Source organism: Onychostoma macrolepis, chromosome 21, assembly GCF_012432095.1.
Source record: "Onychostoma macrolepis isolate SWU-2019 chromosome 21, ASM1243209v1, whole genome shotgun sequence".
NCBI classification, from domain to species: domain Eukaryota; kingdom Metazoa; phylum Chordata; class Actinopteri; order Cypriniformes; family Cyprinidae; genus Onychostoma; species Onychostoma macrolepis.
This window is the reverse complement of record NC_081175.1, coordinates 20,432,913-20,446,312: the sequence shown is the minus strand read 5'-3', so window position 1 is coordinate 20,446,312 and position 13,400 is coordinate 20,432,913. Positions and strand designations below refer to the sequence as shown.

The 13,400-nt window shown below is 36.0% G+C and overlaps 1 protein-coding gene across 2 annotated transcripts in view; it reads right to left on the bottom strand.

Annotated features, from left to right (window-relative positions):
- The window catches only part of arrdc1b (arrestin domain containing 1b), a 33,354-nt gene extending 21,257 nt beyond the window's left edge, over nt 1–12,097 (bottom strand). The window contains exons 1-2 of one of the 2 annotated variants that reach the window (XM_058758631.1): nt 11,849–11,984; nt 4,564–4,746 (exon numbers count right to left, since the gene is read on the bottom strand). Coding sequence is in view for 1 of the 2 variants with exons in the window: in XM_058758629.1 (XP_058614612.1) it covers nt 11,849–11,966 (118 nt within the window). In the remaining variant the exon portion in view is untranslated. Of the gene's footprint in view, nt 1–4,563; nt 4,747–11,848 lie in introns of both variants that reach the window. The other variant, XM_058758629.1, reaches the window with a different exon arrangement.
- Nucleotides 12,098–13,400: the final 1,303 nt, after the last annotated feature.

The window sequence follows — 13,400 nt, the reverse complement described above, 5'->3', positions numbered from 1 at the left end:
TATTTTACATACATACATGCATGCATACATATATATATATATATATATATATATATGTGTGTGTGTGTGTGTGTATGTCTAAAATCTCTATCTATCTATCTGTATAGTTTTTACATTTTAGTTTGTTTATTTCATTTTTTATTTCAGTACTTCAACTTTAGCTAAACAAAAATGAGAAATGTTGCCTTGCAAACTAGAAGAAATAAAATAAGTTTTTTAATAGAATGTCTTTATATTTTATTTAACTTAATGTTTATTTTATTTTAAGTAATGAAAATGGTATTTCGTTTTAGTTTTAGTTAACGATAATATTCATGGCATACAGTCATTACAGTTCTTCTCATTTGCTAAGACACACTCAGTGAAACTGGGATCCACTTGATCTTCATCGTCACATTTTTAGCACAGCAGAAGACTTCTCTTTCAAATGCCTTAACCCTTTTCATTTGTTTCACACATTTTTCACACCCTTTGTCAGAACAGTTACCACAGATCTCAGTGAAAGACCCCAAACTCTATTGGATTCACTGTGTTGAACAAAAGGAAAACATCTATTCACAGCTGATACAGTACTTGCATAATTATGAATCTCCAATGCACCTGTGTGAAACTTGTTTGCACAACTCTTCAATCAGCAATCAATCCTCATCTCTCTACAAAAGATTCCACCTCTGTCTTGCAATTTGCAAGTATGGATCAAAGAGGCCAAAGGCATGGAAGGAGAGTAAAAGACCATGGCAGGGGCCAGAGAAAGAGAAGTTTGCATACATGGTGAAGGAGTTGCATTACTGTAAAAGGAGAAAATACAGCTCAAGTTTCAAATGAAATTCAGGAAACAATTATCGACTAAGTCATCAATCATAGTTTGTCCTTTAGAGAGGCTGGACAAAGGGTCCAACCCAGCTTCCATAAATACATGGAACATCATTTATTTAAATTATTCAATTTATTTTGTTAAGCATTACTGTTTTAAAATGTGACTGATAAAATTAAATGGAATTTATTTAACAGCATGCATTACCAAACCCATAAAATAAGAATCTACCTATCCATCTATCATGTTTATGTATAAGGAGATTATCCAAACCGCATTACGCAACATGCTCTGGTCATTCAGTCCTTGTTCTACTCACACAGTACCTCATCTCACTGACCCCAAACATTCCCACCAATTACAGCACAAGCCCAACCTGTCCCATGATCCTCTGCCATGTGCCATGCATCCCCCTGAGCTTTATTAACCTCACCTAAACAAAAGCCATCTCTCAGCCGGCACAGGAAAATCAGTGAACTGGCGTCCACAGAAAAGGACTTTAAATTTCATTAGATTATTAATTTACATTCAATGATGCATCACCACATGTCGAATGAAGCTGTAAAGCACAGAGAGGGAAAGATAAACACTCAAGCTATCTGTAATCCTGATTTTTATGACTTGGCTTGGTCAAATCAGAGCAGTGTGGGCCACGTGAATCCACTTCAGTATGAAAGAGAAAGGTTGGCCACACACTTGAAGATTTCTCCTTCGCTGTCAGTCTAAAGGCACTTTAACATTACAGCTTTTGCTGTTGACCTGAGTCCATTTAGTTCAGGCCTAAAGATTGAGTGTGAAAATAGTCTAAGTGCACTATTTAGGCTTTGATTCCTCCAAGACATTTAGTTGAGCCTCTCGCCCATGAGCCCTAAGTTTCTGCCCAGCTTTAGAATATTTTTTCACAAACCATTTGGCCAGACAACACCGGTTGTCAGACTGAAAAGACATTGCAGAATGATGCATTAGCGGTGTCTGTCAATGAGATAACAAGAAAACGAATTTGTTGTTTACCACATACATGAAAATTTTACATAAACATGAGAATTTATGAGCAAGCTCTAAATCATAGGGAGCCGGTCGTGCATTCAGAGGGAGATTTACTCCAGGGACGGTAACAACACATCTGCTTTGATAGGGAACAGGCAGATTAGTGCAAGCAAACTGAGAATTTCAACCGAGGCAGGTCACCTTGCTTTAAATGAGATCTTTCTCCCTATATTTATGGACGCTATCGCTTAATAAAAACCAGGTTCTCAGAAGATACTCACTAAAAAGCACGGCGACAGAAGCTGTAGGTGGATAAATTTATATTTCAATATAGAGACAGAAATAATTTATCAGGCTTTTGTTTACTCGCTGTATAGGATCCTGTCATCAGGATTACATTAAAAGCTTGTGCTGACTATTTTACATAATAATCACTCAAAACCTACACCTAAACCTACCCCTTATAGGACAATCTGTGCATTTTTACTTTCTCCAAAAAAAAAACCAAAAAAATCATTCTGTATGATTTATAAGCCTTTTGAAATATAGGGACATGGGGAAATGTCCTCATAAGTATGTCATACCCATGTCATTATACAAATTTGCATGCGCACACACACACACACACACACACACACAGATATCCTTTTAAAAATATTCAGTATAAATATATATAATGTTAACAATATATAAATAAATAAAATTAATATTTCAGTATACATGAATTACAATGCAACAACTATGATGCAAGAAAACCCATCTCTTACAAGAACTGTGGCAGTATGATAAAACCATAATACCAAACTTTGAAATACATACTGTTGTACAGAACGTTTACCATATTCATATTCAGTATAATGATATTTACAAGGTTTCTTAATCAGCAGGGAGATTTTAATTTGGAGGGTAAATTCTTTCTAGAAACTGCTCTTACATCATTTACCGAAACATTCGTCTAGCTCACTGCGGCCTGTTCAAGTGGACTTACAACGAGAGGAAGTACAGTCCTTCCTTTGAAGGGTGATGAGCTTCTAATGAGCTACAATGAATACAGAGTCCATTGTCCTTATTTCTGTGATATGCATTGAAATATCAACCATCACTGTCAATTATATTTTTGGTATATTATATAGTCGTGAATTTTATGTTGTCCAATGGAAAATGAATTTTCAGCAGAAAAACAGAATTTCAAATATATTTATCTTTTATTTGGCCTGAAATGTTCTTGAATTAACAGTCAGAAAAAGCCTTGTAATGAAGACATATTGAAGTACTCAATATATAATGAAAATCATGAGAGTTCTTCTGCATTCAGAGGAGGAGAAAAGAGCCTTTCTCAGTGACGTGAAGGAAGAACTGTAATTAAATTCTCAATCACACAGACAAATCGGCCCCTTTCTTTACTTTATAATATCCTCAGGGCTGGGTGGACAGGTAGCATTTCTTAACTACCTGATTTAATTAATGACAGTGTTTTAGAGCACATGCTAAGTTGAGATGGTTCAAATAAGCCGGAACAACGCCACCCAGATGTTTAGACCTTGTCGAGAAGAAGTGTATTATTACTTTTCGACGTTTTCTATTTTTATACTGTCTAGTATTGAATATTTAAATGGATAGTTCACCCAGAAATGAAAATTGTCTCATCATTTACTCACCCTCCACTCCAGTTCCAAACCTGTATGAGTTTCTTTCTGCTGTTGAACACAAAATAAGATGTTTGGTTATATCAAACCAGTTGATGGTAGCCATTTACTTCCACAGTATGGAAAAAAACCATGGAAATCAATGGCTACTATAAACTGTTTGGCTACCAACATTCTTCAATGATAACAGAGTTTTCATTTTTGGGTGAACTATCCATTCAATTGGTCATGCTCATTTCCCCCCTTTTTACCTGTAGATTACAATTTCCATAATCTAAAGTGCACTTAAAGATTGTCTTTAAAAACATTTATAATTTAATATCTATTTTTAATACTGTACATTATAATATTGTGATGTCTAAATTTACTTGTACCAATTAAAACATTTTCTTTTTGATTTTTTACATAAAATAGTATTCAATTTCTATCAGTAATTTATTGGCTATCAGCCATATAATATAATTATCAGCTAATTAGAATCAGCAAGATTTTAATATTTATGCACACTTAACACAAATCAAGTTCTGAAATAATTTTGTTTTTAAAAGTAAACAAAAAATGTGAACAATGAAGGAATTTATTAAAAACCTGAACATTACCTGAGTGATTGAGTTTTACTATATTACGGTGTGTTATAAGAAAAATATTCACTCAACTGAAAATCAACATACAAACAATAACCTATGCACTTGATTTTCCACAGGATCTTAGACTAAACCCACCTGATCTAAACATTAACTTAAATAATTAAACTGTACTAAAACATGTGCTGTCCTCTCAAGACCATTGGGCCCTTAAACTCCCTCACAATTAATCCAGCTCGCTCTGTTGGGAAGGTAAAGGCGTCTTTGTCCTCTGAAAGAGCATGAATGAGAGAGGGCACCTGCACACAAAAGACATCGGGGCTGGGAAACCCCATACGTCTCCTGGGACCAGTACTTCTGAATGCCGGTGGCCTAGCAACTGCATTCCGATAAGATATCCACGGTAATGGGCATAAACCTGCTGCCAGGTGAAGGCTAACCTCATCTCTGCCTCAATAAAACACTCTCGAACCAATACACACACTTACAAACAAACAAATCACAGAGGAAATTCCAACATTCCAAAGCTCACCACAAAGGCTTTTGGTTACCAAGTAAACCAGCGCTATGATTGGACAGTTGGGTGCAGTTCAAGAATATCTGAAGGGCTGTAGATTCTTAACACCGTTTGTGAGGAATGTGTGACATTCCAGCCTCCACGCAAGGCGTGGAATAATGTGAGAAGTGTGGCCTCTTAGAGTCATCGAGTTGAGGGCTATTCAGACAAACAGAAGAGAACAAAGAAAGGTCATTAAGGTCAAACATGAAATTTCCGAGAGGTTTTACTGTAAAGGGATGTGGAAACCATTTTCATCTTTGTCCTTGAGCACTAATGAGACATAGTATACATTAAAGGGATAGTTATGACTTCCTTTCTTGTGCAGAACACAAAAGAAGGTATTTTGTGTATGTTTTTTTCCATACAATGAAAGTCAGTGAACTCCAATGTTGCTTTGGACCCCATTGACTTTCATTATACAGACAAAACCAATTGAATAATATATATCTTCATTTTGGTTCCACGGAAGAAAGAAAGTCATACAGCTTTTAAAACGACATGAGGGTGAGTAAATGACAGATTTTTCATTTTTGGGTGAATTGTCCCTTTTTAATAAACAGGGTTTCTGAAGAATGAATGTAAAATTGGAAGTAGAAATGCAAAAACAGTAGGAACTAAAACAGAAAACGGCACTTTGAGAGACTGGAAGGCTTTTGTTCTCACATGTGATCAGTTTCATGAAATATTCCCGTTATGGAACAGAAGGGTTCGTTGGTTCCCTTTGAGACTAATAAGACAATGTGAGTGCTCTAAAATTTCACCAGATATATTCAGCGAGGCCAGATGTACCGCATGTCCTACATTACTCATTACTGCTTGAGAATGAGCTGAAAGCGTACACTTAAAAACAGTCATTAAAAGAGTGGAGAGAATTATTAGTCACAAACATAAAAGAGAGTAAATTTGTCCCATCCTTAGCTCTGATTCAAATGCTACAGCTGCATCCCTCATTCAGCAAGACAGTGTGGACAAATCTGTCTTATCTAAAACCCAGAAATAGACACTCTGACAGCCTGGAGAGAAAGAGAAAGAAACAGGAAGAGACACATAAAGAGAATGAGAGAACGCATTTCTTCAGGCACGTGATGCTGTGACCGTAAAAAAAGAGCCCCATCGAGGGCAGCTGGCATGGCAGGACTGCTGGAAGGCGAAATCAGGAAATATAAGGTATGAGGTGCCAACATGAGTGCCTTTGGCATCAGCGAGACAAATAATGTGCCAATCTAGATATCTCACTATAACAATCACTGAAAGGTCTAACAAACCCGGAGGTTAAACATTTACAAGAAATGTCTCTGGTGTTAGACAAGCTTTTATTCTTCACACACTTGATTTAAAGGAATATTCCAGGTTCTGGTCAAGCAAGCTCAATCAACAGCATTTGTGGCAGAATGTTGATTACCACAAAAATAAGTTTACACTTGTCTTTCCTTTTCTTTAAAGGAATAGATCACAAAAAAACACAAATTGCTGAAAATTTACCCACCTTCAGGCCATTTTTTTCATCAGAACAGATTTGGAAAAATTTAGCATTACATTACTTGCACACCAGTTTATCTTTGCTTTGCAGTGAATGGGTGCCGTCAGAATGAGAGTCCAAACAGCTGATAAAAACATCACAAGGTACCACTTTATATTAGGTGGCCTTAACTACTGTGTACTTACATTTAAATTAATAATTTGGTACAATGCATGTATTGCGTACATACATGTTTTTACATTGTACTTATATTTTTAAAAATACCTATATGTAATTACATCTGTAATTCATTTATGTAATTACATTTATAATTACACTGTTGACCCATCCCTTACACCTTAACCCACCCTTAAATTTACCCATATCACCAAACCTGTCCCTAACCTTATCCGTATCCCACCTCAATAGCAGCAAATGTGTTTTGCAATACAATATGACCACAACATTGTACTTATTTTTTGATGTAAGTACATAGTAGTTAAGGCCACCTAATATAAAGTGTGACCCATCACAATAATCCACAAGTAATCCACACCACTCCATTCCATCAATTAACGTCATATAAAACAAAAAGCTGCATGTTTGTAATAAACTAATCCATCAAGACGTTTTTAACTTCTGGCTACCCTAAAGTGATGCTATGCTAAATTTACGTTATGAAACTAACTCATGTTGGATGGCCTAAGGGTGAGTAAATTTTCAATTGTGTGTTAATATGATTAATGTGTTAACATGAAAAAATTACTTTTTCTAACCATTTTACAACTTTGTCCCCATGAAAATGCAATGCCATAAACCCATTAAAAGACATCTATTAAAACATCTTTTAACAGAATAATCAACACAAGTACTTTACTAAAAAAAATAAGCTTCACTTTTGTGTCTTGAATTCCATTGTAAGTTCCTCACTGTAACAATTTAAAAGTAAAAATATGTTTTGGGGTAATCAACAAAAATATTGCTTTAATACACTGCGCTGCAGCAAAACATTGACGGTTGAAAATGAGCAGAAATGTTCAGGCGACGCTCTTTAGAGAAGCCAAATTATTTTACTTTCACGAAGATGCTTCATGATTGCAGCTTGCAAATCATTAATTAAAAGGTAGTTCTATTTTGAAAAAACATCCCCAAGTCTAGACACATTAGGGGTTGGATGCCCTAAGCATACTCTCACTGTGACTCAGTACATTTGCTATTTGCAGCCAGCAGATGCGGTCATGGAGTTCTTGCTAACTCTGTGATAGCCTATATACCTGCTGGGACATGCATGCATCTTGAATGAACAGAGAAATTTTTAATTCAAAAGCACAATGAGCCAGCAAGGGCTTGGCTTGGTTAAACAGAAGTGTTCATGTCTCATGAAATAGTTTTCCTTATGAAACTGAAATTAAAACTGATCATGAGGTCAGGAATTTATCAAGATGTTTAAGGCCAGGTTTGGGGGTCAATGACAGCAAACTGGTCGATTGGTTCTTATACGGTATTTGAATATACATGAACACAAATGAGATTTGAACTATGGCGAATAAAAGATAATTTACTTTTAAGAGGATAATTAGTTACTACTTCTATAAAATGCTAAGCCTCACATTTAACTTTTAAATTCTTTGAAGAAGAAGTTTTTTGTACGTTTTTGGAGGTTGACTTCCCCAAAATAGATTTGCAAATACAAACTTCCATTTGAAGCTAAACATACAAGGTTCTCAGGTGACCTGCTCTAAACTCATCCTGAATACTAATGAGGCATCATATTGGGTGAATAAACAAAAAATGCCTTCCTTCCTCCAAAAAAAGTGTGCTCCATTAATAAATAATGACGTTTGAGGCCTGCGATTCCCGTTACTAAAGGGACAAACAGTCTCGGGCTGAACTTAATATTTGTGTTCAATATTGTGCTAAATATTTCGACACAAACAAGGGCGTAGGTACTGTACTGTCTGTAAATGTGCTGAATGCCCTGTTATAATGGGAGACAGGAGTGAGTCTCTTCACAAACACTCCCACAGAGCCAGCGTGGGACAGAGTAGCATCATGTTGATATCAGTGGTGTTTCCTTACAGGCCAGTCAGTCCACTGCTAATGAATAGAGGGGCTTGTCTATGTGAGTGTCTCTTGAGATACAGAGAGACAAAAGGCTCTAGAGCACTACAAACAAGCTTATCACAATCATATTATGCATTTGATACCAGGCTGGATGTAAAGTGAACATGTTTCTATCATGATCTGTTGACATGTTTCCTATTGAAACAGGAGGTTGGATGTAGGGCCGCATGATTAATCAAAGTAAAACTGAAATCTCATTATCCAATTACAAAGGCTTCAGTTTAATGAAATAAACATATGCATTGCATGTTACAGGGTGCAGCAAGTGCAGCACTGTGTTCATTTACACACATGCATTAACAGAGTCTCAGAGCAGCTTGGATCAAAGTAAATGTTGCTCCACACATTTATTATTAGAATTATTATACAGTCAATATTGATATATAGTCACAACATTTTTGGCCAAGCTGTTCAGCACACCAAACCTAGAGCTTTATGAAAAATTGAAATTTTGCAGCTGGACAGCCTAGTTAGAAGTTCTTGTCTTTTTTAATAGCTAATAGTCTAGTTTGTGTCAAAAACTTCTTCTGGTTATCTACTTTGTGTCATTTTAGAAAATTTGACTGGACAGAAATTTGCATACTCCCTTGCAAACAAAACAAGTCTCCATTTTCCTGGAACAAAAACACTGTTTTAAATGGACCTATGTCAGCTTAAAACAGGTTTTCAAGCAACTTGTAAACATGGATTTTTCATGGTGCTTTTTGAGTATTTTCAGTATTTCAGCCTTTGCATGTAATCAGTTTTCCATGGGACAAAAGTCAATATTTATATCCTATATAGTAATACACTAAGGATATTTTCTCTCCACAAATCACACAGATCTCAAAGGGTCAAACGAAAAATTTCACAGTTCAGGGAGAGTTCATCCAAAAATGAACATTTTTTCATAATTTACTCAAGTTGTTCGAAAACCTGTATAAACTGCTTTCTTCTGCTGAACACAAAAGATGATATTTTAAAGAAGTCAAACCAGCAACTCAAAGAGGTTTGAAACGATATGAGGGTGAGTAAATGATTGCAGAATTTCATTTTTGGGTGAATTATCCCTTTAATGTACTTCTAGACTGTACAGAGTGTTTCTATTTGAGATTTAAGCAATCATGTCTTCTTTAGAGTTTCTGTAACTGACTGATTAAAACCAGGCTAAAGCCCTTCTTTCATAGTTTCAAGGGATTATACATGACTTCTGCCAAAGCTGAGACTGTCTTGCTTGTTCAGTCTGTTGACCAGTAACCCTATACACTGAATACCGGCTGTGATGTAAATAAGAGAACATCTTTCAACAGGAGGGTGTCTCTGCATTGAAAGAGACTCACGCTTTAATATTCACGTCATGCTTTTCATTTTCATCCAACAAGTATGCAGGACAAGCCTGAAAAAATGCCATTGTCTGTCATGCTCATCAGGTCCATGATAGGACTGCTTATCAAAGTGTCCAGACTAAAAAAAGGCAGATAAGAAAGCCAAAACATGAGTCAGCTGCTTTTTAATAATACATACCGAGCAATGTGGATTGAATAGCACAGCTGTTCTTGGAGTAACAACATCACGTCCTCCACTTTTCAGCAAGACTCTGAAGAAAGTATCCAGTTCTACTCTGGGCAGTATAATATGACGTTGATGAGAAACAAGTTTTAACAGATACTACAGGAAAAGACTGAAATTTGGTTTTTGGTCATTTTTCTTAACCTCATTAAGTTCAAAAGCCAATAAGATGTCCTTATATATATATATCCTCCTTTTATCTGTGTTCAAGAATGGAAAGTTGTGCAGGTTTAAATTAATGAAGGCAAAGTAAATGATGACAGAATTTGCATATTGGATGAACTACTCCTTTAAAAAAGACTATTTACCCACCATTCAAATTGGCTAGCAGTTTTGTTATGCCAATGCACAATGTCTGCCACATTAGAGGAGCTTTTTACACATTAAGTCAAGGTGAAGGGTGCTCCGAGCCAATTCCCAAAGTACTAACATTGGAAATGCAGGACGACCTAATGAATTAAAGTACCAGCAGAGAATGATTAATCACACCGGTCACATGACCTTATCATCCCTTATAATAGTGGTGTCATCTGTCACACATTCCACTGATAAACACTAGAGCAGGCAAAAACATTGTGCCAATCCACAGCGTGATCAAACGCAAAGAGGTGCGTTCTCGCTGTTGACAGGAAAAACTGAGAGGAACAGAAACATTACCACAGAGCATCGATCATTTTTCATAAGTGTCACAATAAGGGTGGGGTCCTAGAATTGAGTGAAAAGGCACATCAACTTCATGCATCAGATCAGTCTCAAGTGTGAATGTAGAGTTGTTTCAATGGAATCTCTTTCTTTCTTTTGCGTGTCAGTCCGTAAGTCTCGCCTACACACTAAAACCGAACAGTTCAGTGAAAACACTTACAATGCATTCTTTGTACACATTCACACAGTGTGAAAAGCACCTTGTCTAACCTACTTTCTTATCTCTTTCCCCAGTGACCAGCAATATGCAAAATTGTGGTTAGTGGGGAGTGGGTTGCTGGAGGTGTTGATTTTCTCACAATTATAACTTTTCTTTTAGACGTTTTATTAACTTAAGGGAGTTGTTGCAAATGGGTCTTGACCCCCTTGTTAAGTTGGTAAGGCCCCTAAGTAAAGACAAAGGTTTTGAGAGAGGGCGAGGTATCTATAGGCTATATTTATGGACTTTATAGCTACATTTATTACATAATGCTTAAACCCCATTTTCATTTAGGTAACAACAAAAGTTAGATTATAAATGAGTCAGAGTGAATGTTAGTTGTGCTGGACGCTTGAGGGTATCAAAACACACGGTCATTATTTAGAATACTGTTATTATTATATTATACTGTTATATTTACATATCACAAAACATTTAAGAGATATTTGACAGTAAACTAAGTGTTTAGGGATGCCACAAGGCACTGAATGCATCGCACATTTAAAAATGTCCGCGTCTTTTTATATGAGTGACTGACGTTCATATGACCAAACCACTGATATAATTCAGATAACTTCTTGAAAAACATGTTTGTGATAATTAGCGGTCGTTCAAGCGTTCTTTCGTTTTGAGTTAGAGTAGCGTTTAGCTGGTCACCACACGCGCGTCGCGTTTTAATACGCGTTGCGTAGCCTACAGCAGTTTTGAACGCAAGAACGCGTCCTGAATGAACGCTAGGATCTTTTCGCCTGTCAGTTCTGAAGGTACACTCATTTGTGGACGTTTAAAGATGGAAATCAAGTGATGACAAACATCAAGACACACTTGTTGAAACGCACACGATATACAACGTGCTTCCGCGGTCCAGAAGCGGCTCGGGTGTGATTGTGCAATCGAACCGAAACCAGCAGAACACGAGAAACAGGATGTACATTGACGTTCCTGAATGTAAGAGCGTGTACGTTAATGCTTTCCTATCACAGCTTCTATCTCACATGAATATACATACAGTATATATATATGAACCAGTACTGTAGGCTACTGTATATGAAATGGTGCAGCAGCGGATGCTGAATGTCAACATGCAACACGTCCATGTTGACATGCATTATTTTAACACCCTAATTTTACTTGAACGGGGAAACCCCGAAGCTTACCAGCTGTGCTGTCCATGCAAATCATTTTTTCCTATTGTAAGCATATGTAAGATACTCAGCGTTGCTTACCTTTAAACTGTAAGGAGTGGCTTGTTTTAATTCTCACAGTTCCTGATACGGATTCCCCGGGGTTGTAGACCACTTTGTTATTAGTGAAAGTAATCTCGAATTCCTGAAGCTTCCCCATGTCGTTCAGAAGCACCACTCAAGCACTCAAGGAAAATGAGATCGACGGTACAACTAACAGCTAAAAGCGGCCAGTTTCACGTCCCACCTGCGGCTCTCATCTCTCCGCCCATCCACGGGCGCTGACGTCATCCCCGCTCTTTATGATCCCGTGGTTGTTTCAAATAATGGTATTGATGACATAATGTATTTAATATTTCACTTGAATGCTAATAAACTTACAAGAATAAATGCAAGGACGTCCTTATTCTTACAACTGCATTAATACTTGAAAGATTGTCATGCACATCCGAAACATTACCTACAGTGATGATTTTCATTATATATATACACACACATATACATACACACACACACACACACACACACACATACAAAACTGCTTCAAAAAGCAGTGTTTTATAATAATTTATAATATTATAAATAATAATAATAATTAAAATTATGATTATGCCAAATTAATTATATTTTCTTGATTACACCATATGCATATTTTCAAAAATATCAAAGTTAATTAGAATTTGAAAACATGTTACTTATAGACAGAGCTCGGTAGATTACTTACAAATTGTAATCCGTTACTGATTCCAAATTACATGACAAAAATTGTAATCAGTAACGTAATCCATTACATTTCACATTTTAGGTAATATAATCAGATTACTTTTAGATTACTTTTGGATTACTTTTGACCTAACTCATTTATCGCATTGATTTAAACAGGATAATCTTGTAGCATAATGATGTAAAAATACAAAGAGTGAGAAAATATATTCCTTTCATTGTAATTAACAACATTAATTAGCATTAAACTTTATATTACATCAAGGTTTCCCAAACTGGGGTTTGTAAGGGAACTGCAGGGGGTTTGTGAGTTTAATGAAAGGCAAACATTTAATTAAATCATAAAAATGAAAATAAATCACCTTACAATAACAATCCAAATAATTCACTTACTAAAAAAGAATAAATATTTTATGTTTACCTGCACGCCATATAATAACCATTAACCAATGTCAGAGAACCGTCAACATGCAAATGCAATACTTATTAAAATATTTATTTTAAAATCTCAAGGGTTCTTATAGGGATCATTGATTATGATTTCACTTTTTTAACTTTAGTTAGTGTGTAATGTTGCTGTTTGAGCATAAACAACATCTGCAAAGTTACGACGCTCAAAGTTCAATGCAAAGGGAGATATTGTCTTTTACAGAATTGCTGATTGACCACCACTTTACAGTAAACATATTAGGTGAAAGAGGTTCAGATGACAAAAAGTTTGAGAATGTCTGCAAATAAGAAATAAGGAGAATTTTGGCATTTTAATGAGTTTGAAAAACAAAAGCCTATAACTTACTGTGTGATCATTCAAATAAAAATGAATGTGTTCATCAGTAGTTGATGCAATGTTGAAACACTTCTTAAACCTGAT